This window comes from Dreissena polymorpha, chromosome 13 (assembly GCF_020536995.1).
Source record: "Dreissena polymorpha isolate Duluth1 chromosome 13, UMN_Dpol_1.0, whole genome shotgun sequence".
NCBI classification, from domain to species: Eukaryota; Metazoa; Mollusca; class Bivalvia; order Myida; family Dreissenidae; genus Dreissena; species Dreissena polymorpha.
The window spans coordinates 7653109-7679002 of NC_068367.1; the positions used below are offsets into that span (position 1 = coordinate 7653109).

General features: G+C 38.5%; 1 protein-coding gene across 1 annotated transcript; it reads right to left on the minus strand.

Annotated features, from left to right (window-relative positions):
- Positions 1-579: 579 nt before the first annotated feature.
- Positions 580-25242, minus strand: LOC127855899 (transmembrane protein 98-like). Its single transcript, XM_052391790.1, has 5 exons — positions 24782-25242; positions 21313-21444; positions 18882-19088; positions 1441-1573; positions 580-696 (listed from the first exon to the last, which is right to left on the minus strand). The coding sequence occupies exons 1-5, from the start codon at positions 24925-24927 to the stop codon at positions 580-582; spliced, it is 735 nt and encodes a 244-aa protein (XP_052247750.1). The 5' UTR covers positions 24928-25242.
- Positions 25243-25894: the final 652 nt, after the last annotated feature.

The window sequence follows — 25894 nt, forward strand, 5'->3', positions numbered from 1 at the left end:
TGTTTAAACTGGCATTTAAACTCTAACCATTGTATATAGGAAGCACAAGCTTCCAAGCTTCTTAAGTTTTCATCACAATTTATGAACTTATTCAGCTTCATTCCAAAATCAGTAATAACAGTCACACAAGTAGATCGCTTACTCAGGTTTGCTACGCTTGCACAGGATAAACACAACTCAGGACTGATACAACACCTTCAATACCCAGGCACTTGTCTAGAAATCGTCACATTATATGCCAATGCCATATGTTCAGTTGAGAAGCATATTTGCATCACATGACAGGTCATTACAAGTCAATAGGGCTATCACTGTGTAAAAGCTCATTTGATTGGATTATTCACATCCCATAACATAGTTGTCAAACCAATTTTTTGCAAGAACTCACACAATTGGCCAATTCATCTCACATGCCATGGGTCCTGCACCAACAATGTGTAAAAGCTCAGCTGATTGGTGGATTCAGATCACATGCCACATTCAGCTGTAGAACCAAATATATGTAGATAGACACCCATTGGCTGATCCATGTCAATTGACAGACTAACTCCCCAACCAGTTTTGTTACAGCTCAGCTGATTAGCTGATATGTTGCACATGGCCATTCATGATTGGCTGCTGGCTGTCACCTGATGCCACAGAGCTGGAGGGAGATCTACAGTCAGGGGCAAGACTGAAACTGGCTTCCTGGAGTACCTGCAAGTATACATACACTTCATATATGAAAGCAAAATAAGCCGCGTTCTGGGAAAACTGGGCTAAATGCACGTCTGCACAGGCTAAACTTTAAGCACAATACCAGTAATCAACATTAGCGGTTAAACCGGTTCATCTGAATTTGCAAATTAAAACTTGGAACTAAAAACCTGTAACAAAAATGCCTACCAGAGTACTAAAACTGAGTATCATAGCATGCCGCTCGAAAATGAATGTACTCACTCTTAAAGGGGCCTTTTCACAGATTTTGGCATTTTTTAACTTATTCATTAAATGCTTTATATCGATAAATGTAAACATTGGATCGTAAAAGCTCCAGTAAAAAATCAAGAATAAAATTTAAAAAAGGAAAAGAACATTGCCCGGACCAGGTTTCGAACCAGTGACCCCAGGAGTCCTGCCAGAGTCCTGAAGTAAAAACGCTTTAGCCTACTGAGCTATTCCGCCGAGTACATATATGTTAAGTATTTTATACCTTATATAAGCAATCTTCGTAGTTTCAAAAAATTTAACGACAAAAACAGAACTCTCCAAATTATTCAATCGTTTCGCGTTGCAACGCTTTATAATTTTTAGGTTTTAAAATCGTCAAAAGATGCATATAATGGCTATATTAGACCATGGTAAATGTTCAGTATTACTGTTTCCTCACAAATATCATAACTAAAACGAAAATTTGCGAATCTGAAACAACTTTTTTCAATTTTGTCAATTTACCAAAGCGTGAAAAGATCCCTTTAAGTGGTCCTCCACATCTGCCAGGGCCTGATCAATCCAGTCCATGTTCTGTGTAGACTTACATGCGTTCTTGGTTACCAGGACCAGATGGCTGACAGACAGAACTAACGCCGTGCATCTGATTGGAGTAAACACAATTAACAACATAGTAACAAAGCAGATGTGTTTGAGTATAAACATTCTTTTCTTGTCCAAAAACAAGTTCAATCATAGCAAACATCTATTGGTCCACAAGTTACTATGATATTATTTTCACACCCTGACAATTCTCTCTGCCTACAATAATACAACATACAAAATAATATGACTTGCCAGCCTACATGCATGCAAGAAAAGTCGACAAAGCAATTTCACCCTCCGGCTATACATATAAAATAAAAGCTATAAAGAATACAAATTGTTGTACAGAACAAATTTTGCGTGTCTAACTTAAACAAATCTGACAATTAGCGTGAATTTTAATTGCCTCATCAACATGAAAAAATAATATTCTTCCTTTAGATGCTACATTTGTTAAAAATTACCCTGAGTGTTAATCAAACCAGACTAACTTTGTGTGTTTTAAGTGTCTCAATGAGAAAACCTGGCTAACTATGTGTGTTAAGTGTCTCAATAGAAAAACCAGGCTAACTTTGTGTGTGTTGATAGTCTCAATGAGAAAACCAGGTTAACTTTGTGTGTGTGTAAGTGTCTCAATGAGAAAACCTGGCTAACTTTGTGTGTGTTAAGTGTTTCAATGAGAAGGCTGACTTTCTGTGCATTAAGTGTCTCAAAGGGAAAACCAGGCTAACTTTGTGTGTGTTAAGTGTCTCAATGACAAAACCTGGCTAACTTTGTGTGTGTTAAGTGTCTCTATGTCAAAACCTGGCTAACTTTGTGTGTTAAGTGTCTCTATGTGAAAACCTGGCTAACTTTGTGTGTGATAAGTGTCTCAATAAAAAAACCTGGCTAACTTTGTGTAAGTTAAGTGTCTCAATTTGAAAACCTGGCTAACTTTGTGTGTGAAGTGCCTCAATGAGAAAATCTGGCTAACTTTGGGTGCGTTAAGTGTCTCAATGACAAAACCTGGCTTACTTTGTGTGTGTTAAGTGTCTCAAAAAGAAAACCTGGCTAACTTTGTGTGTGTTCAGTGGCTCAAAGAGAAAACCTGGCTAACTTTGTGTGGATTAAGTGTCTCAATGAGAAAACCTGGCTAACTTTGTGTGTGTTCAGTGGCTCAAAGAGAAAACCTGGCAAACTTTGTGTGTGTTAAGTGTCTCAATAAGAAAACCTGGCTAACTTTGTGTGTGTTAAGTGTCTCAATAAGAAAACCAGGCTAACTTTGTGTGTGTTAAGTGCCTGAATGAGAAAATCTGGCTAACTTTGTGTGTGTTAAGTGTCTCAATGAGAAAACCTGGCCAACTATGTGTGTGTTAAGTGTCTCAATGAGAAAACCAGGCTAACTTTGTGAGTTAAGTGTCTCAATGAGAAAACCAGGCTAACTTTGTGTTTGTAAGTGTCTCTATGAGAAAACCAGGCTAACTTTGTGTGTGTTAACTGTCTCAATGAGAGAACCTGGTTAAGTGTCTCAAAGAGAAAACCTGGCTAACTATGTGTGTGTTAAGTGTCTCAATGAGAAAACCTTTTGCAAACTTTGCGTGTGTTACATGTCTCAATGAGAAAACCTGGCTAACTTTGTGTGTGTTAAGTGTCTCAAAGAGAAAACCAGGCTAACTGTGTGTGCATTAAGTGTCTCAAAGAGAAACCCAGGATAACATTGTGTGTGTTAAGTGTCTCAATTAGAAAACCTGGCTAATTTTGTATGTGTTAAGTGTCTCAAATAGACAAACCAGGCTAACTTTGTGTGTGTCAAGTGTCTAAATGAAAAAACCTGGCTAACTTTGTGTGTGTTAAGTGTCTCAATGAGAGAACCTGGCTAACTTTGTGTGTGTTAAGTGTCTCAATGAGAAAACCTGGCTAACTTTGTGTGTGTAAAGTGTCTTAATAAAAAAACCTAGCTAACTTTGTTTGTGTTAAGTGGCTCGAAGAGAAAACCTGGCTAACTTTGTGTGGATTAAGTGTCTCAATGAGAAAATCTGGCTAACTTTGTGTGTGTTAAGTGCCTTAATGAGAAAATCTGGCTAACTTTGTGTGCATTAAGTGTCTCAAAGAGAAACCCAGGATAACTTTGTGTGTGTTAAGTGCCTCAAAGAGAAAACCTGGCTAACTTTGTGTGTGTTAAGTGTCTCAAAGAGAAAACCAGGCTAACTTTGTGTGCATTAAGTGTCTCAAAGAGAAACCCAGGATAACTTTGTGTATGTTAAGTGTCTCAATTAGAAAAGCTGGCTAACTTTGTGTGTGTTAAGTGTCTCAAATATAAAACCAGGCTAACTTTGTGTGTGTTAAGTGTCTCAATGAGAAAACCTGGCTAACTTTGTGTGCCTTAAGTGTCTCAATGAGAAAACCAGGCTAACTTTGTGTGTGTTAAGTGTCTCAAATATAAAACCAGGCTAACTTTGTGTGTGTTAAGTGTCTCAATGAGAAAACCTGGCTAACTTTGTGTGTGTCAAGTGTCTCAATGAGAAAACCTGGCTAACTTTGTGTGTGTTAAGTGTCTCAATGAGAAAATCTGGCTAACTTTGTGTGTGTTAAGTGTCTCAATGAGAGAACCTGGCTTACTTTGTGTGTGTTAAGTGGCTCAAAGAGAAAACCAGGCTAAATTTGTGTGTGTTAAGTGTCTCAATGAGAAAACCAGGCTAACTTTGTGTGTGTTAAGTGTCTCAATGAGAAAGCCAGGCTAACTTTGTGTGTGTTAAGTGGCTCAAAGAGAAAACCAGGCTAACTTTATGTGTGTTAAGTGTCTCAATGAGAAAATCTGGCTAACTTTATGTGTGTTAAGTGGCTCAAAGAGAAAACCAGGCTAACTTTATGTGTGTTAAGTGTCTCAAATATAAAACCAGGCTAAATTTGTGTGTGTTAAGTGTCTCAATGAGAAAACCAGGCTAACTTTGTGTGTGTTAAGTGTCTCAATGAGAAAACCAGGCTAACTTTGTGTGTGTTAAGTGTCTCAATGAGAAAACCTGGCTTACTTTGTGTGTGATAAGTGTCTAAATAAGAAAACCAGGCTAACTTTGTGTGTGTTAAGTGGCTCAATGAGAAAACCTGGCTAACTTTGTGTGTGTTAACTGTCTCAATGAGAGAACCTGGCTAACTTTGTGTGTGTTAAGTGTCTCAATGAGAAAACCTGGCTAACTTTGTGTGAGTTTAGTGTCTCAATGAGAAAACCAGGCTAACTTTGTGTAAGTGTCTCAATGAGAAAACCTGGCTAACTTTGTGTGTGTTAAGCGTCTCAAAGAGAAAACCTGATTAAGTGTCTAAAAGAGAAAACCTGGCTAACTATGTGTGTGCTAAGTGTCTCAATGAGAGAACCTGGCAAACTTTGTGTGCCTTAAGTGTCTTAATGATAAAACCTGGCTAACTTTGTGTGTGTTAAGTGTCTCAAAGAGAAAACCAGGCTAACTTTGTGTGCATTAAGTGTCTCAAAGAGAAACCCAGGATAACTTTGTGTGTGTTAAGTGCCTCAATTAGAAAACCTGGCTAACTTTGTGTGTGTTAAGTGTCTCAAATATAAAACCAGGCTAACTTTGTGTGTGTTAAGTGTCTCAATGAGAAAACGTGGCCAACTTTGTGTGTGTCAAGTGTCTCAATGAGAAAACCTGGCTAACTTTGTGTGTGTTAACTGTCTCAATGAGAGAATCTGGCTAACTTTGTGTATGTTAAGTGTCTCAAAGAGAAAACCAGGCTAACTTTGTGTGTGTTAAGTGTCTCAAAGAGAAAACCAGGCTAATTTTGTGTGCATTAAGTGTCTCAAAGAGAAACCCAGGATAACTTTGTGTGTGTCAAGTGTCTCAATGAGAAAACCTGGCTAACTTTGTGTGTGTTAAGTGTCTCAATTAGAAAACCTGGCTAACTTTGTGTGTGTTAAGTGTCTCAATGAGAGAACCTGGCTAACTTTGTGTGTGTTAAGTGTCTCAAATATACAACCAGGCTAACTTTGTGTGTGTTAAGTGTCTCAATAAGAAAACCTGGCTAACTTTGTGTGTGTTAAGTGTCTCAATGAGAAAACCAGGCTAACTTTGTGTGTGTTAACTGTCTCAATGAGAGAACCTGGCTAACTTTGTGTGAGTTAAGTGTCTCAATGAGAAAACCTTGCTAACTTTGTGTGTGTTAAGTTGCCAAATGAGAAAATCTGGCTAACTTTGTGTGTGTTAAGTGGCTCAATGAGAAAATCTGGCTAACTTTGTGTGTGTTAAGTGTCTCAATGAGAGAACCTGGCTAACTTTGTGTGTGTCAAGTGTCTCAATGAGAAAACCTGGCTAACTTTGTGTGTGTTAATTGGCTCAATGAGAAAATCTGGCTAACTTTGTGTGTGTTAAGTGTCTCAATGAGAGAACCTGGCTAACTTTGTGTTTGTTAAGTGTCTCAAATATAAAACCAGGCTAACTTTGTGTGTGTTAAGTGTCTCAATGAGAAAACCTGACCAACTTTGTGTGTGTCAAGTGTCTCAATGAGAAAACCTGGCTAACTTTGTGTGTGTTAACTGTCTCAATGAGAGAACCTGGCTAACTTTGTGTATGTTAAGTGTCTCAAAGAGAAAACCAGGCTAACTTTGTGTGTGTTAAGTGTCTCAAAGAGAAAACCAGGCTAACTTTGTTTGCATTAAGTGTCTCAAAGAGAAAACCAGGCTAACTTTGTGTGCATTAAGTGTCTCAAAGAGAAACCCAGGATAACTTTGTGCGTGTTAAGTGTCTCAATTAGAAAACCTGGCTAACTTTGTGTGTGTTAAGTGTCTCAAAGAGAAAACCAGGCTAACTTTGTGTGCATTAAGTGTCTCAAAGAGAAACCCAGGATAACTTTGTGTGTGTCAAGTGTCTCAATGAGAAAACCTGGCTAACTTTGTGTGTGTTAACTGTCTCAATGAGAGAACCTGGCTAACTTTGTGTGTGTCAAGTGTCTCAATGAGAAAACCTGGCTAACTTTGTGTGTGTCAAGTGTCTCAATGAGAGAACCTGGCTAACTTTGTGTGTGTTAACTGTCTCAATGAGAAAACCTGGCTAACATTGTGTGAGTTAAGTGTCTCAATGAGAAAACATGGCTAACTTTGTGTGTGTTAAATGTCTCAATGAGAAAACCAGGCTAACTTTGTGTGTGTTAAGTGTCTCAATGAGAAAACCTTGCTAACTTTGTGTAGGTAAAGTGTCTCAATAAAAAAAACTTGCTAACTTTGTGTGTGTTAAGTGGCTCATAGAGAAAACCTGGCTTACTTTGTGTGTTAAGTGCCTCAATGAGAAAATCTGGCTAACTTTGTGTGTATTAAGTGTCTCAATGAGAAAACCTGGCCAACTTTGTGTGTGTAAAGTGTCTCAATAAAAAAACCTTGCTAACTTTGTGTGTGTTAAGTGGCTCAAAGAGAAAACCTGGCTTACTATGTGTCTTACGTGCCTCAAAGAGAAAACCTGGTTTACAGTGTGTGTGTTAACTGTCTCAATGAGAAAACCTGGCTAACTTTGTGTGTGTAAAGTGTCTCAATAAAAAACCTTGCTAACTTTGTGTGTATTAAGTGGCTCAAAGAGAAAACCTGGCTTACTGTGTGTGTGTTAAGTGTTTCAATGAGAAAACCTGGCTAACGTTGTGTGTGTTAAGTGTCTCAATGAGAAAACCTGGCTTACTTTGTGTGTGTTAAGTGTCTCAATGAGAAAGGCAGGCTAACTTTGTGTGTGTTAAGTGTCTCAATGAGAAAACCTGGCTTACTTTGTGTGTGTTAAGTGTCTCAATAAGAAAACCAGGCTAACTTTGTGTGTGTTAAGTGGCTCAAAGAGAAAATCAGGCTAACTTTGTGTGCATTAAGTGTCTTAAAGAGAAAACCAGGTTAAATTTGTGTGTGTTAAGTGGCTCAAAGAGAAAATCAGGCTAACTTTGTGTGTGTTAAATGGCTCAATGAGAAAACCAGGCTAACTTTGTGTGTTTTAAGTGGCTCAAAGAGAAAACCAGGTTAACTTTGTGTGTGTTAAGTGTCTCAATGAGAAAACCTGGCTAACTTTGTGTGTGTTAAGTGTCTTAATGAGAAAACCAGGCTAACTTTCTGTGCATTAAGTGTCTCAAAGGAAAAAACCAGGCTAACTTACCTGGCAAACTTTGTGTGTGTTAAGTGTCTCAATGAGAAAACCTGGCTAACTGTGTGTGTGTTAAGTGCCTAAATGAGAAAATCTGGCTAACTTTGTGTGTGTTAAGTGTCTCAATGAGAAAACCTGGCTAACTGTGTGTGTGTAAAGTGTCTCAATGAGAAAACCTGGCTAACTTTGTGTAAGTGTCTCAATGAGAAAACCTGGCTAACTTTGTGTGTGTTAAGCGTCTCAAAGAGAAAACCTGGTTAAGTGTCTAAAAGAGAAAACCTGGCTAACTATGTGTGTGTTAAGTGTCTCAATGAGAGAACCTGGCAAACTTTGTGTGCCTTAAGTGTCTCAATGAGAAAACCTGGCTAACTTTGTGTGTGTTAAGTGTCTCTATAAAAAAACCTTGCTAACTTTGTGTGTGTTAAGTGGCTCATATAGAAAACCTGGCTTACTTTGTGTGTTAAGTGCCTCAATGAGAAAACCTGGCTAACTTTGTGTGTGTTAAGTGTCTCAAATATAAAACCAGGCTAACTTTATGTGTGTTAAGTGTCTCAATGAGAAAACCTGGCCAACTTTGTTTGTGTCAAGTGTCTCAATGAGAAAACCTGGCTAACTTTGTGTGAGTTAAGCGTCTCAAAGAGAAAATCTGGCTAACTTTGTGTGTGTTAAGTGTCTCAATGAGAAAACCAGGCTAACTTTGTGTAAGTGTCTCAATGAGAAAACCTCGCTAACTTTGTGTGGGTTAAGTGTCTCAAAGAGAAAACCTGGCTAACTGTGTGTGTTAAGTGTCTCAATGAGAAAACCTGACCAACTTTGTGTGTGTCAAGTGTCTCAATGAGAAAACCTGGCTAACTTTGTGTGTGTTAACTGTCTCAATGAGAGAACCTGGCTAACCTTGTGTATGTTAAGTGTCTCAAAGAGAAAACCAGGCCAACTATGTGTGTTAAGTGTTTCAATGAGAAAACCTGGCTAACTTTGTGTGCCTTAAGTGTCTCAATGAGAAAACCTGGCTAACTTTGTGTGCCTTAAGTGTCTCAATGAGAAAACCTGGCTAACTTTGTGTGTGTTAAGTGTCTCAAAGAGAAAACCAGGCTAACTTTGTGTGCATTAAGTGTCTCAAAGAGAAACCCAGGCTAACTTTGTGTGTGTTAAGTGCCTCAATTAGAAAACCTGGCTAACTTTGTGTGTGATAAGTGTCTCAAATATAAAACCAGGCTAACTTTGTGTGTGTTAAGTGTCTAAATGAGAAAACCTGGCCAACTTTGTATGTCAAGTGTCTCAATGAGAAAACCTGGCTAACTTTGTGTGTGTTAACTGTCTCAATGAGAGAACCTGGCTAACTTTGTGTGTGTCAAGTGTCTCAATGAGAAAACCTGGCTAACTTTGTGTGTGTTAACTGTCTCAATGAGAAAACCTGGCTAACATTGTGTGAGTTAAGTGTCTCAATGAGAAAACATGGCTAACTTTGTGTGTGTTAAATGTCTCAATGAGAAAACCAGGCTAACTTTGTGTTTGTTAAGTGTCTCAATGAGAAAACCTTGCTAACTTTGTGTGTGTAAAGAGTCTCAATAAAAAAACCTTGCTAACTTTGTGTGTGTTAAGTGGCTCATAGAGAAAACCTGGCTTACTTTGTGTGTTAAGTGCCTCAATGAGAAAATCTGGCTAACTTTGTGTGTATTAAGTGTCTCAATTAGAAAACCTGGCCAACTTTGTGTGTGTAAAGTGTCTCAATAAAAAAACCTTGCTAACTTTGTGTGTGTTAAGTGGCTCAAAGAGAAAACCTGGCTTACTATGTGTCTTACGTGCCTCAAAGAGAAAACCTGGCTTACAGTGTGTGTGTTAACTGTCTCAATGAGAAAACCTGGCTAACTTTGTGTGTGTAAAGTGTCTCAATAAAAAAACCTTGCTAACTTTGTGTGTGTTAAGTGGCTCAAAGAGAAAACCTGGCTTACTATGTGTGTTAAGTGCCTCAAAGAGAAAACCTGGCTTACTGTGTGTGTGTTAAGTGTCTCAATGAGAAAACCTGGCTAACGTTGTGTGTGTTAAGTGTCTCAATGAGAAAACCTGGCTTACTTTGTGTGTGTAAAGTGTCTCAATGAGAAAACCTGGCTAACTTTGTGTGTGTTAAGCGTCTCAAAGAGAAAACCTGGTTAAGTGTCTAAAAGAGAAAACCTGGCTAACTATGTGTGTGTTAAGTGTCTCAATGAGAGAACCTGGCAAACTTTGTGTGCCTTAAGTGTCTCAATGAGAAAACCTGGCTAACTTTGTGTGTGTTAAGTGTCTCAATAAAAAAACCTTGCTAACTTTGTGTGTGTTAAGTGGCTCATATAGAAAACCTGGCTTACTTTGTGTGTTAAGTGCCTCAATGAGAAAACCTGGCTAACTTTGTGTGTGTTAAGTGTCTCAAATATAAAACCAGGCTAACTTTGTGTGTGTTAAGTGTCTCAATGAGAAAACCTGGCCAACATTGTGTGCCTTAAGTGTCTCAATGAGAAAACCAGGCTAACTTTGTGTGTGTTAAGTGTCTCAATGAGAAAACCAGGCTAACTTTGTGTGTGTTAAGTGTCTCAATGAGAAAACCAGGCTAACTATGTGTGTGTTAAGTGGCTCATATAGAAAACCTGTCTAACTTTGTGTGTGTTAAGTGTCTCAATGAGAAAACCTGGCTAACTTTGTGTGTGTTAAGTGTCTCAAATATAAAACCAGGCTAACTTTATGTGTGTTAAGTGTCTCAATGAGAAAACCTGGCCAACTTTGTTTGTGTCAAGTGTCTCAATGAGAAAACCTGGCTAACTTTGTGTGAGTTAAGCGTCTCAAAGAGAAAGTCTGGCTAACTTTGTGTGTGTTAAGTGTCTCAATGAGAAAACCAGGCTAACTTTGTGTAAGTGTCTCAATGAGAAAACCTCGCTAACTTTGTGTGTGTTAAGCGTCTCAAAGAGAAACCTGGTTAAGTGTCTCAAAGAGAAAACCTGGCTAACTATGTGTGTTAAGTGTCTCAATGAGAGATCCTGGCAAACTTTGTGTGCCTTAAGTGTCTCAATGAGAAAACATGGCTAACTTTGTGTGTGTTAAGTGTCTCAATGAGAAAAGCAGGCTAACTTTGTGTGTGTTAAGTGTCTCAAATATAAAACCAGGCTAACTTTGTGTGTGTTAAGTGTCTCAATGAGAAAACCTGGCTAACTTTGTGTGCCTTAAGTGTCTCAATGAGAAAACCTGGCTTACTGTGTGTGTGTTAAGTGTCTCAATAAGAAAACCTGGCTAACTTTGTGTGTGTTAAGTGTCTCAATGAGAAAACCTGGCTAACTTTGTGTGTGTCAAGTGTCTCAATGAGAAAACCTGGCTTACTTTGTGAGTGTTAAGTGTCTCAATGAGAAAATCTGGCTAACTTTGTGTGTGTTAAGTGTCTCAATGAGAAAACCTGGCTAACTTTGTGTGTGTTAAGTGTCTCAAATATAAAACCAGGCTAACTTTGTGTGTGTTTAGTGTCTCAATGAGAAAACCTGGCTAACTTTGTGTGTGTTAACTGTCTCAATGAGAAAGCCAGGCTAACTTTGTGTGTGTTAAGTGTCTCAATGAGAAAACCTGGCTTACTTTGTGTGAGTTTAGTGTCTCAATGAGAAAACCAGGCTAACTTTGTGTAAGTGTCTCAATGAGGAAACCTGGCTAACTTTGTGTGTGTTAAGCGTCTCAAAGAGAAAACCTGGTTAAGTGTCTAAAAGAGAAAACCTGGCTAACTATGTGTGTGTTAAGTGTCTCAATGAGAGAACCTGGCAAACTTTGTGTGCCTTAAGTGTCTCAATGAGAAAACCAGGCTAACTTTGTGTGTGTTAAGTGTCTCTATAAAAAAACCTTGCTAACTTTGTGTGTGTTAAGTGGCTCATATAGAAAACCTGGCTTACTTTGTGTGTTAAGTGCCTAAATGAGAAAATCTGGCTAACTTTGTGTGTGTTAAGTGTCTCAATGAGAAAACCTGGCTAACTTTGTGTGTGTAAAGTGTCTCAATAAAAAAACCTTGCTAACTTTGTGTGTGTAAAGTGGCTCAAAGAGAAAACATGGCTTATTATGTGTGTTAAGTGCCTCAAAGAGAAAATCTGGCTTACTGTGTGTGTGTGTTAAGTGTCTCAATGAGAAAACCAGGTTAAATTTGTGTGTGTTAAGTGGCTCAAAGAGAAAATCAGGCTAACTTTGTGTGTGTTAAATGGCTCAATGAGAAAACCAGGCTAACTTTGTGTGTGTTAAGCGGCTCAAAGAGAAAACCAGGTTAACTTTGTGTGTGTTAAGTGTCTCAATGAGAAAACCAGGCTAACTTTTTGTGTGTTAAGTGTCTTAATGAGAAAACCAGGCTTACTTTCTGTGCATTAAGTGTCTCAAAGGAAAAAAACCAGGCTAACTTACCTGGCAAACTTTGTGTGTGTTAAGTGTCTCAATGAGAAAACCTGGCTAACTGTGTGTGTGTTAAGTGCCTAAATGAGAAAATCTAGCTAACTGTGTGTGTGTAAAGTGTCTCAATGAGAAAACCTGGCTAACTTTGTGTGAGTTTAGTGTCTAAATGAGAAAACCAGGCTAACTTTGTGCAAGTGTCTCAATGAGAAAACCTAGCTAACTTTGTGTGTGTTAAGCGTCTCAAAGAGAAAACCTGGTTAAGTGTCTAAAAGAAAAAACCTGGCTAACTATGTGTGTGTTAAGTGTCTCAATGAGAAAACCTGGCTAACTTTGTGTGTGTTAAGTGTCTCAAATATAAAACCAGGCTAACTTTGTGTGTGTTAAGTGTCTCAATGAGAAAACCTGGCCAACTTTGTGTGTGTCAAGTGACTAAATGAGAAAACCTTGCTAACTTTGTGTGTGTTACCTGTCTCAATGAGAAAACCTGGCTAACTTTGTGTGTGTCAAGTGTCTCAATGAGAATACCAGGCTAACTTTGTGTGTGTTAAGTGGCTCAAAGAAAAAATCAGGCTAACTTTGTGTGTGTTAAATGGCTCAATGAGAAAACCAGGCTAACTTTGTGTGTGTTCAGTGGCTCAAAGAGAAAACCAGGTTAACTGTGTGTGTGTTAAGTGTCTCAATGAGAAAACCAGGCTAACTTTGTGTGTGTTAAGTGTCTTAATGAGAAAACCAGGCTTACTTTCTGTGCATTAAGTGTCTCAAAGGAAAAAACCAGGTTAACTTACCTGGCAAACTTTGTGTGTGTTAAGTGTCTCATTGAGAAAACCTGGCTAACTGTGTGTGTGTTAAGTGCCTAAATGAGAAAATCTGGCTAACTTTGTGTGTGTTAAGTGTCTCAATGAGAAAACCTGGCTAACTTTGTGTGAGTTTAGTGTCTAAATGAGAAAACCAGGCTAACTTTGTGTAAGTGTCTCAATGAGAAAACCTGGCTAACTTTGTGTGTGTTAAGCGTCTCAAAGATAAAACCTGGTTAAGTGTCTAAAAGAGAAAACCTGGCTAACTATGTGTGTGTTAAGTGTCTTAATGAGAGAACCTGGCAAACTTTGTGTGCCTTTAGTGTCTCAATGAAAAAACCTGGCTAACTTTGTGTGTTTTAAGTGTCTCAATAAAAAAAAACTTGCTAACTTTGTGTGTGTTAAGTGGCTCATAGAGAAAACCTGGCTTACTTTGTGTGTTAAGTGCCTCAATGAGAAAACCTGGCTAACTTTGTGCTTGTTAAGTGTCTCAAATATAAAACCAGGCTAACTTTATGTGTGTTAAGTGTCTCAATGAGAAAACCTGGCCAACTTTGTGTGTGTCAAGTGTCTCAATGAGAAAACCTGGCTAACTTTGTGTGAGTTAAGCGTCTCAAAGAGAAAATCTGGCTAAATTTGTGTGTGTTAAGTGTCTGAATGAGAAAACCAGGCTAACTTTGTGTAAGTGTCTCAATGAGAAAACCTGGCTAACTTTGTGTGTGTTAAGCGTCTCAAAGAGAAACCTGGTTAAGTGTCTCAAAGAGAAAACCTGGCTAACTATGTGTGTTAAGTGTCTCAATGAGAGATCCTGGCAAACTTTGTGTGCCTTAAGTGTCTCAATGAGAAAACCTGGCTAACTTTGTGTGTGTTAAGTGGCTCAAAGAGAAAACCTGGCTAACTTTGTATGTGTGTTAAGTGTCTCAATGAGAGAACCAGACTAACTTTGTGTGTGTTAAGTGTCTCAATGAGAAAACCTGGCTAACTTTGTGTGAGTTTAGTGTCTCAATGAGAAAAACAGGCTAACTTTGTTTAAGTGTTTCAATGAGAAAACCTGGCTAACTTTGTGTGTTAAGCGTCTCAAAGAGAAAACCTGGTTAAGTGTCTAAAAGAGAAAACCTGGCTAACTATGTGTGTGTTAAGTGTCTCAATGAGAGAACCTGGCAAACTTTGTGTGCCTTAAGTGTCTCAATGAGAAAACCTGGAACTCTTTGTGTGTTAAGTGTCTTAAAGAGAAAACCAGGCTAATTTTGTGTGCATTAAGTGTCTCAAAGAGAAACCCAGGATAACTTTATGTGTGTTAAGTGTCTCAAATATAAAACCAAGCTTACTTTGTGTGTGTTAAGTGTCTCAATGAGAAAACCTGGCTAACTTTGTGTGTGTCAAGTGTCTCAATGAGAAAACCTGGCTAACTTTGTGTGTGTTAACTGTCTCAATGAGAGAACCTGGCTAATTTTGTGTATGTTAAGTGTCTCAAAGAGAAAACCAGGCTAACTGTGTGTGTGATAAGTGTCTCAAAGAGAAAACCAGGCTAACTTTGTGTGCATTAAGTGTCTCAAAGAGAAACCCGGGATAGCTTTGTGTGTGTTAAGTGTCTCAATGAGAGAACCTGGCTAACTTTGTGTGTGTTAAGTGTCTCAATGAGAGAACCTGGCTAACTTTGAGTGTGTCAAGTGTCTCAATGAGAAAACATGGCTAACTTTGTGTGTGTTAACTGTCTCAATGAGAAAACCTGGCTAACATTGTGTGAGTTAAGTGTCTCAATGAGAAAACCTGGCCAACTATGTGTGTTAAGTGTCTCAATGAGAGAACCTGGCTAACATTGTGTGTGTTAAGTGTCTCAAAGAGAAAACCTGGCTAACATTGTGTGAGTTAAGTGTCTCAATGAGAAAACCTGGCCAACTATGTGTGTTAAGTGTCTCAATGAGAAAACCAGGCTAACTTTGTGTGTGTTAAGTGTCTCAAATATAAAACCAGGCTAACTTTGTGTGTGTTAAGTGTCTCAATGAGAAAACCTGGCCAACTTTGTGTGTGTCAAGTGTCTCAATGAGAAACCCTGGCTAACTTTGTGTGTGTTAACTGTCTCAATGAGAAAACCTGGCTAACATTGTGTGAGTTAAGTGTCTCAATGAGAAAACCTGGCCAACTATGTGTGTTAAGTGTCTCAATGAGAAAACCTGGCCAACTATGTGTGTTAAGTGTCTCAATGAGAAAACCAGGCTAACTTTGTGTGCATTAAGTGTCTCAAAGAGAAACCCAGGATAACTTTGTGTGTGTTAAGTGCCTCAATTAGAAAACCTGGCTAACTTTGTGTGTGTTAAGTGTCTCAAATATAAAACCAGGCTAACTTTGTGTGTGTTAAGTGTCTCAATGAGAAAACCTGGCCAACTTTGTGTGTGTCAAGTGTCTCAATGAGAAAACCTGGCTAACTTTGTGTGTGTTAACTGTCTCAATGAGAGAACCTGGCTAATTTTGTGTATGTTAAGTGTCTCAAAGAGAAAACCAGGCTAACTGTGTGTGTGATAAGTGTCTCAAAGAGAAAACCAGGCTAACTTTGTGTGCATTAAGTGTCTCAAAGAGAAACCCGGGATAGCTTTGTGTGTGTTAAGTGTCTCAATGAGAGAACCTGGCTAACTTTGTGTGTGTTAAGTGTCTCAATGAGAGAACCTGGCTAACTTTGTGTGTGTCAAGTGTCTCAATGAGAAAACATGGCTAACTTTGTGTGTGTTAACTGTCTCAATGAGAAAACCTGGCTAACATTGTGTGAGTTAAGTGTCTCAATGAGAAAACCTGGCCAACTATGTGTGTTAAGTGTCTCAATGAGAGAACCTGGCTAACATTGTGTGTGTTAAGTGTCTCAAAGAGAAAACCTGGCTAACATTGTGTGAGTTAAGTGTCTCAATGAGAAAACCTGGCCAACTATGTGTGTTAAGTGTCTCAATGAGAAAACCAGGCTAACTTTGTGTGTGTTAAGTGTCTCAAATATAAAACCAGGCTAACTTTGTGTGTGTTAAGTGTCTCAATGAGAAAACCTGGCCAACTTTGTGTGTGTCAAGTGTCTCAATGAGAAAACCTGGCTAACTTTGTGTGTGTTAACTGTCTCAATGAGAAAACCTGGCTAACATTGTGTGAGTTAAGTGTCTCAATGAGAAAACCTGGCCAACTATGTGTGTTAAGTGTCTCAATGAGAAAACCTGGCTAACATTGTGTGAGTTAAGCGTCTCAATGAGAAAACCTGGCCAACTATGTGTGTTAAGTGTCTCAATGAGAAAACCAGGCTAACTTTGTGTGCATTAAGTGTCTCAAAGAGAAACCCAGGATAACTTTGTGTGTGTTAAGTGCCTCAATTAGAAAACCTGGCTAACTTTGTGTGTGTTAAGTGTCTCAAATATAAAACCAGGCTAACTTTGTGTGTGTTAAGTGTCTCAATGAGAAAACGTGGCCAACTTTGTGTGTGTCAAGTGTCTCAATGAGAAAACCTGGCTAACTTTGTGTGTGTTAACTGTCTCAATGAGAGAACCTGGCTAATTTTGTGTATGTTAAGTGTCTCAAAGAGAAAACCAGGCTAACTGTGTGTGTGATAAGTGTCTCAAAGAGAAAACCAGGCTAACTTTGTGTGCATTAAGTGTCTCAAAGAGAAACCCGGGATAGCTTTGTGTGTGTTAAGTGTCTCAATGAGAGAACCTGGCTAACTTTGTGTGTGTTAAGTGTCTCAATGAGAGAACCTGGCTAACTTTGTGTGTGTCAAGTGTCTCAATGAGAAAACATGGCTAACTTTGTGTGTGTTAACTGTCTCAATGAGAGAACCTGGCTAACATTGTGTGTGTTAAGTGTCTCAAATATAAAACCAGGCTAAATTTGTGTGTGTTAAGTGTCTCAAAGAGAAAACCTGGCTAACATTGTGTGGGTTAAGTGTCTCAATGAGAAAACCTGGCCAACTATGTGTGTTAAGTGTCTCAATGAGAAAACCTGGCCAACTATGTGTGTTAAGTGTCTCAATGAGAAAACCAGGCTAACTTTGTGTGCATTAAGTGTCTCAAAGAGAAACCCAGGATAACTTTGTGTGTGTTAAGTGCCTCAATTAGAAAACCTGGCTAACTTTGTGTGTGTTAAGTGTCTCAATGAGAAAACCTGGCCAACTTTGTGTGTGTCAAGTGTCTCAATGAGAAAACCTGGCTAACTTTGTGTGTGCTAACTGTCTCAATGAGAAAACCTGGCTAACATTGTGTGAGTTAAGTGTCTCAATGAGAAAACCTGGCCAACTATGTGTGTTAAGTGTTTCAATGAGAAAACCTGGCTAACTTTGTGTGCCTTAAGTGTCTCAATGAGAAAACCAGGCTAACTTTGTGTGTGTTAAGTGTCTCAATGAGAAAACCTGGCCAACTTTGTGTGTGTCAAGTGTCTCAATGAGAAAACCTGGCTAACTTTGTGTGTGTTAACTGTCTAAATGAGAGAACCTGGCTTACTTTGTGTATGTCAAGTGTCTCAATGAGAAAACCTGGCTAACTTTGTGTGTGTTAACTGTCTCAATGAGAAAACCTGGCTAACTTTGTGTGAGTTAAGTGTCTCAATGAGAAAACCAGGCTAACTTTGTGTGTGTTAAGTGTCTCAATGAGAAAACCTGGCTAACTTTGTGTGTGTAAAGTGTCTCAATAAAAAAACCTTGCTAACTTTGTGTGTGTTTAGTGGCTCAAAGAGAAAACCTGGCTTGCTTTGTGTGTTAAGTGCCTCAATGAGAAAATCTGGCTAACTTTGTGTGTGTTAAGTGTCTCAATGAGAATACCTGGCTAACTTTGTGTGTGTAAAGTGTTTCAATAAAAAAAACTTGCTAACTTTGTGTGTGTTAAGTGGCTCAAAGAGAAAACCTGGCTTACTTTGTGTGTTAAGTTCCTCAAAGAGAAAACCAGGCTAACTTTGTGTGTGTTAAGTGTCTCAATGAGAAAACCTGGCTAACTTTGTGTGTGTAAAGTGTCTCAATAAAAAAACCTTGCTAACTTTGTGTGTGTTTAGTGGCTCAAAGAGAAAACCTGGCTTACTTTGTGTGTGTTAAGTGGCTCAAAGAGAAAACCAGGCTAACTTTGTTTGCATTAAGTGTCTTAAAGAGAAAACCAGGCTAACTTTGTGTGTGTTAAGTGGCTCAAAGAGAAAACCAGGCTAACTTTGTGTGTGTTAAATGGCTCAATGAGAAAACCAGGCTAACTTTGTGTGTGTTAAGTGGCTCAAAGAGAAAACCAGGTTAACTTTGTGTGTGTTAAGTGTCTCAATGAGAAAACCAGGCTAACTTTGTGTGTGTTAAGTGTCTCAATGAGAAAAGCAGGCTAACTTTGTGTGTGCAAGTGTCTCAAAGAGAAAACCTGGCTAATTTCGTGTGTGTTAAGTGGCTCAAAGAGAAAACCAGGCTAATTTCGTGTGCATTAAGTGTCTTAAAGAGAAAACCAGACAAACTTTCTGTACATTAAGTGTCTCAAAGGGAAAACCAGGCTAACTTTGTGTGCCTTAAGTGTCTCAATGAGAAAACCTGGCTAACTTTGTGTGTGTTAAGTGTCTCAATGAGAAAACCTGGCTAACTTTGTGTGTGTTAAGTGTCTCAATGAGAAAACCTGGCTAACTTTGTGTGTGTTAAGTGTCTTAATGAGAAAACCAGGCTAACTTTGTGTGTGTTAAGTGTCTTAATGAGAAAACCAGGCTGACTTTCTGTGCATTAAGTGTCTCAAAGGGAAAACCAGGCTAACTTTGTGTGTGTTAAGAGTCTTAATGAGAAAACCAGGCTAACACTTTATCCACACGTTTTCAGCTCTGTGTTCCAACAACACTTTACCTACACATTCTTAACAAAGTTCTCCCCAAGACAATTTACACACATAATTTTAGCGAGGTTTTCCCATGCCATGCATCATATTAATACGGGTAAGCTGCACTCTGTGAAAACTGGGCTCATTTCATGTGTGTTAAGTCAGCAAAGGCTTACCAGGGGGGGGAACACTTTTTCATCTGAACTGGATATTTGATATGATACTGCTGATTGCACAAGCTAATTGGGTTTTCAAGCACATGCGTTTAGCCCAGTTTTACCCAGTTAAGCCTCACATATTAAACTAACCTCGCCTCTAGTAGCCTGGGATCCAGAGGCGGGTACATACACTGCACGACGTCGTCCACGCGGGGATTGATCCTCTTAGCGATCGTGATGATGTCCGTGAGCATCTCCTGCGTGTAGATCTCGGCAGACCCCATCGTCATGCCAACCAGCCGCTCGGTCAGCAGGTGACATGTCTTCAGGATGGCGATACAGTGGGGGATGAGACCACTGAAAAGGAGGACTTCACATGAGCTTTGTTAACACTTTACCGCTAAGAAACGCTCTTTAACGTGTTGTAGTCCCTTAGAAAATTGAATCAAATTTAAACCTTTCTTTATAGATTCAAGTTTTAAAACCTTCATTTCAAACCCTAAATGGCAAATGGCATAAATCCAGTGGATATCATAATCAAGGGTGGAGCATAAACTATTGACCAATTAATGCATCGTAATCAAGGATTAAGGTGACTTATAATATTTAAAGAAAAGATATTTACCGTAACAAACAATAGAGTATTGTTGCACAACTAATTTACTTGTAAAACATCGGATAAACACAGAATAGCGGCCTGAGGACAGCACCCTTGACTTTCAGTGTACTTGTTAAAATTCTTGTGTAAATGGACGTTACTTTTCAAGTGTAAATGGACGTTAATTTTTCACAAGTTTTCGTTCAAATTGTGGAAAGTTAGGTTATTTCACTCCTATGCCACTTCTTAAAAATCAAGTCTTAATATACAGTGTCGTGCCTTATAAGCCTGCACAGGCTAATGTAAGACAACACTACCCACATGCATTAACCCCTGTTTTCCCAGAGTGCGGCTGCATACCTGACATCATCCACCTGATCAGCTGTTCAAGCCGAGGGTCAGAGATCTCCACATCATACAGCTCCACATCACAGAACACAGGGCTAAAACATGCCTGACATCATCCACCTGATCAGCTGTTCAAGCCGAGGGTCAGAGATCTCAACATCATACAGCTCCACATCACAGAACACATGGCTAAAACATGCCTGACATCATCCACCTGATCAGCTGTTCAAGCCGAGGGTCATAGATCTCAACATCATACAGCTCAACATCTCATAACACAGGGCTAAAACATACCTGACATCATCCACCTGATCAGCTGTTCAAGCCGAGGGTCAGAGATCTCAACATCATACAGCTCAACATCTCAGAACACAGGGCTAAAACATACCTGACATCATCCACCTGATCAGCTGTTCAAGCCGAGGGTCAGAGATCTCAACATCATACAGCTCCACATCACAGAACACAGGGCTAAAACATACCTGACCTCATCCACCTGATCAGCTGTTCAAGCCGAGGGTCAGAGATCTCAACATCATACAGCTCCACATCACATAACACAGGGCTAAAACATACCTGACATCATCCACCTGATCAGCTGTTCAAGCCGAGGGTCAGAGATCTCAACATCATACAGCTCCACATCACAGAACACAGGGCTAAAGCATGCCTGACATCATCCACCTGATCAGCTGTTCAAGCAGAGGGTCAGAGATCTCAACATCATACAACTCCACATCACAGAACACAGGGCTAAAACAGGGCTAAAACATACCTGACATCATCCACCTGATCAGCTGTTCAAGCCGAGGGTCAGAGATCTCAACATCATACAGCTCCACATCACAGAACACAGGGCTAAAACAGGGCTAAAACATACCTGACATCATCCACCTGATCAGCTGTTCAAGCCGAGGGTCAGAGATCTCAACATCATACAGCTCTACATCACAGAACACAGGGCTAAAACATACCTGACATCATCCACCTGATCAGCTGTTCAAGCCGAGGGTCAGAGATCTCAACATCATACAGCTCCACATCACAGAACACAGGGCTAAAACATGCCTGACATCATCCACCTGATCAGCTGTTCAAGCCAAGGGTCAGAGATCTCAACATCATACAGCTCCACATCACAGAACACAGGGCTAAAACATACCTGACATCATCCACCTGATCAGCTGTTCAAGCCAAGGGTCAGAGATCTCAACATCATACAGCTCCGCATCACAGAACACAGGGCTAAAACATACCTGACATCATCCACCTGATCAGCTGTTCAAGCCGAGGGTCAGAGATCTCAACATCATACAGCTCAACATCTCAGAACACAGGGCTTAATGCACATGCAGTCTGCACAACATCACAGAACACAGGGCTTAATGCACATGCAGTCTGCACAACATCACAGAACACAGGGCTTAATACCCATGCAGTCTGCACAACATCACAGAACACAGGGCTTAATACCCATGCAGTCTGCACAGGCAAATCTGAGACTCTTCCCGCTTTGATAGAAATTTTCGTTTTAAGACAGTTTTTTCCAAAAGATCAAGACTACAGGAAGTGTTGTCCCTGATTAGCCTGTGCAGACTGCAGAGGCTTATATGGGACAACACTGTACGGACATACCTGACATCATCCACCCAGTGTGTATCCCTGATCAGCTGTTCAAGGCGAGGGTTTGAGATCTCCACATCACCAAGCTCAACGTCTCCTTCACTCATGGACTTCAGGTCACTATCTATCAGCTGTACATCCGGTCTGAAAGTGTAGCTGGTAATGGTACTACTATTACATGTAGACACTGGTCGTTTGGAGAAAAACGCTGTGATAAAAAAGTAATTAAAGGGAAGACAGGTCAGCATGTGGTAGATTGTGTTCTTGGACTGGTAGACAAAGCTAATAGCTATATTTGGAATAAATTTGAAGAAGATGAACAATGTTAACAAACTTTTTTTATTGATTTACACATTTTTTTAATTTTTCAAAATGTGAAGAAGTCCCTTTTATTTGTTTTTACAAAAGCAAGCAACAGGCTTTTAAAAAAAGTGAAACTTGAGGGAATCACTTTTGTTAGATGCCATTAGAACAAAAAAAATGTTTATTGGACAATAAGAATGTGACTTGGATCAACAATGTGAATTGCAGAATGCATTGGAATAAAAAAAATATTGACCCAAGTCACATATCATGCAGAAGAACAGTTTTTTATTTTTTATTTCCTGTTTAAAAGTAACCTGACAGATATTGATGTAAATGCTATGATAAATACACTTAACTATGTTGCACAAAGGATATTGATAGCCTTTTTTCATTATTTATTTAAAAGTGTAACAAAAATACTTTTTGTTCTTCGTCTATACAAAGTTCAGCAAGTAATTTGTTGGTATTTACAGAACCACTAAAATGACCATATAATTACAGTTTGTCAATTAGTTCCGGATAATCAGCAGTTCCGATTAATTTGTATTTAATTTTCCATAATTCCCCAATAAAAACAAAATGATAAGTGTCTAAGGTATACATAAGGTAAAGGAATAAATAAAGAAAGTTTTAGCAATAAAGCTTTTGTATTATGCTTACAGGGGGAATAAATGCAGCAAAAAGTTATCCGGAACTGATTGAATGAGTTATGTTTGAAATGCGCTTATGGATATAGAAGGCTTTATTATTTTCAAATAAACTTTTTTCTGAATTGAAAACAAATGCCATGACAATGTTTTGAAATACTAATTTTGTAAGTTTAATGATTTTTAATAATTTTCCGAAGGGTGAACTTTAATTGGCTATTTTTGACAAAAAACTGCATATGCCATCTGGCCTAACCTGTTATCATACAAAATAAGTTTTACCCTTTATTTTTACATCTTCTTACATTGACACTAAATCCCGAAAAAAATTCATGTGGTCAAAAGAATAAACGTTTTGTGCCGGGTTATTCTAAACTGGTTGACTGACTGTTCTTGAACCCAAAACAGTAAAGCAAAGTGATTGATGACTTAAAATTTAATACGAGAACAATAAACTATATATCACCATGCACAAGATTTTTTTGTTATAATATAATTGGCCATGCTCTGTGAAAAGTGGGTTTAATGCATGTGTGTAAAGTGTCACCCCAAATTAGCCTGTGCAGTTTTCAGAAGCTAATAGGGACAACACTTTCTGCTTTTATATTTTTGTTTAAAATCCAGTTTAGGCACAAAGTGTTGTCCCTGATTAGCCTGTGCAGACTGCACAAGCTAATCTGGGACGACACTTTAAGCACATGATTTAAACCCCTTTTTCACAGAGCACGGCTAAATTTTATTAAAGCTGTACATTCAATAAACTGAATAATGTCGTGATGTTTTAACACTTTATTGGTTGAAATTTATTTTAATAAAAAGCCTGATTTATGATATTTATATCTGCTTTTAACACATAAAGCAACGCTTTCGGTGGTGAAATCTGCATAAATTAAAAACCTTAATACATGTGTATAATCCCCTTCATAGTGCATATTTCTGCAGTAGCATTTCAAAATAGGCCGATCTAAAACATTATGTGTGGTGAGTATTAAACAGTTCAACTTTGTTTAAAGAGTTTGATGTTAAATTTGCTTTACCACTTAGACCACTAAGTCTTGTCTAGTTACTTTTTAAATTAACTAGACCGGACCAAGTATAAACAAGACCAATTCTATGAATGATATTTCAACTGATATAAATGCTTCAAATTTATAATTTCTCTTATATTTTACCTAAAGTATCATCCACCATAGATACAGAGAAAACAATTTAGATTAATTTAAAGAACATTAAATTTTCCAAAATGGCATGGCGCACATATAAACTTCTTCATAATGAAAAATGCCTCATAAAATGCCAATAACTAACAACAAGATGTGTTCTCATGTCTGCTGTCAGTTAAACAATACCAATTCATTTTTATTCTAAGTATTACCATTAATGGATTTACATATTGCCCTAGCTAAAGCATTCATAGAGTTGGATTTAACCCCCCCCCCCCCTTTAAAAATGCAATCATGAAAAACAAGCCTTATTGTGGACAGGGTTGTTATGCATTGTACATGACTATACTTTACCTTGTCATAAATCATGATTTATATCTCTGTCTAGAGAATAAAAGAAACACTCGGGAGAATGAGAAGATCTCTGTTATACTGTGCACGTTTCTAAAGGAATATTCTTAACTTAAATTTCAAAATTGTCATCTTAGTGTAAACCCTTTCCCACTCAGAAGCAAAGTGAAAATGGCTATGTGCAAACAGCATAAAACCAGAACAACTTGCAAGTAACTGGCAGTCTGTGCAGGTTTTATGCTGTTTGCTGCTCATCAGTATCTAAGGTTTCGAAATGAAGCCTTTAAAATTTTAATCTAGAAAGAAAAGTCTTTAATTAAATGCAACTTTCTAAGCGACTACAAATGCTTCAAAATACGTATCTAAATGGAAAGGTTTTTTCATGAATACACTGTTACATGTAGAGCCGATATGGAGAAATAAAGCTGTCGAGGCTGAAAACTGGAAAAACTTTTTCCTCTCTAGGCATTCCACTTATCCCTTTACCACTTAGATACATATTTTATCATTTCCAAACCTTAGATACTGATGAGCAGCAGCCATAATTCTTTCCTATATGATTACCTGAACATGCAGGATAATCAAATGTGAAAGTTCAAACAGTTACAGAAGAGTAGAGTACAGAAAGTGTTGGGGGAGGGGGGAACCGACCTATATACAGACAGAAGGACAAGTGCATTTTTAATTCGTGAGGGAACATAAAACATGTTAAAACAATTCACTAATAAGGACAAATTGAGCCTCGCTGTGGGAAAACTGGGCTTAATTAATGTGCACAAAGTGTTGTCCAAGATAAGTCTGAGCAGTTTGCACAGGCTAATCATGCACAACACCTCCTGCCTTAACTGTATTTTAATTTAAAAAGAGAATTCCTATAAACAGAAAATTCAATCAATGAGTAAAGTGTCGTCCCTGATTAGCCTGTGCACACTGCAGCATCTAATCTAGGACGACACTTTACGTACATTCATTAAGCCCAGTTTTCCCAGAACGAGGTTCAAAAGATGATAATACCTGGTGTCCCTCATTTGCTGTCCCAGCAGATCTGTCCTCCTGCAGAACTTGTGTCTGCAGACCAGAATGAGGCCTACCAGGGAGGCCAAGAACACTGTTGCTAGAATACCTATCGCTACGGCTACCACAGTCTCCATCGCTGCCATTGGGTTGCTTTGGCAGCCAGTCAGGTAAAATCTTTGTGGTGACTTAAGATTGTTCAATAATGAATTATAAAATTATATTTTAGGTGTCTTTCAATACACTCCAGGTGTCTTTCAATACACTTTTGTTCCATAACAAAACACTAGTGATTTTCTTTTCAATCGGTCAAATGTTCTTGAAATGCATTCTTTTAATAACAAATCATTTATAAACAGCCTTTATAAAAAAGTATTAAATTTGCAATTTGTTGAATTTATTTTGTCACAGTCACAGCAACGGAGTGTTTTCTTTTTGCCACAGAAGAACAATAGACTATCTTGTCCCTGAAATCAAAATATACATTTTTTAATTTATTTTTTTTGTCTCAAAAACATGACTAATACACCTGCTACGTTTAAGGACAAATAACTTTAGAACATGTGGATCTCTGAGGATGAGAAAACATACACTTCATTTTAAGTTTCAATCTCTTTATAAAATTATTCGCTCCACAAACTATATGCTGACTGACAGACAAAGAAGCTGACCGACAGAGTGACACCAACATACCCTCTCCAAAACTTTGTTTGCTGTGGTTAAAATGATCAGAATAACAAGAGCAGCACTCTGTGATAAGGGGGTTTAATGCATGAGCGTAAAGTGTAGCCCCAGGTTAGCCAGTGAAGTCCGCACAGGCTTATCATGGACGACACTTTCGCACTTTTATTGTATTTTTAGTTTAAAGAAAGACCGTTCTTGACGAAGAAGTATGTTTAGGCAGAAAATGTCGTCCCTGATAAGCCTGTGCATACTGCACAGGCTAATCTGGGATGACACTTTATGCATTAAACCCCCTTTGTACAGAGAGCAGCCCCAATCAATAAAATCATACCCCAAATAACTTGTAATGCCTTCAGACAATGAAGTACTTCACTTCTAAATCCTAAGGTAAAACTGTTACACACTGAAAACATGGTTTCAAAATTAATC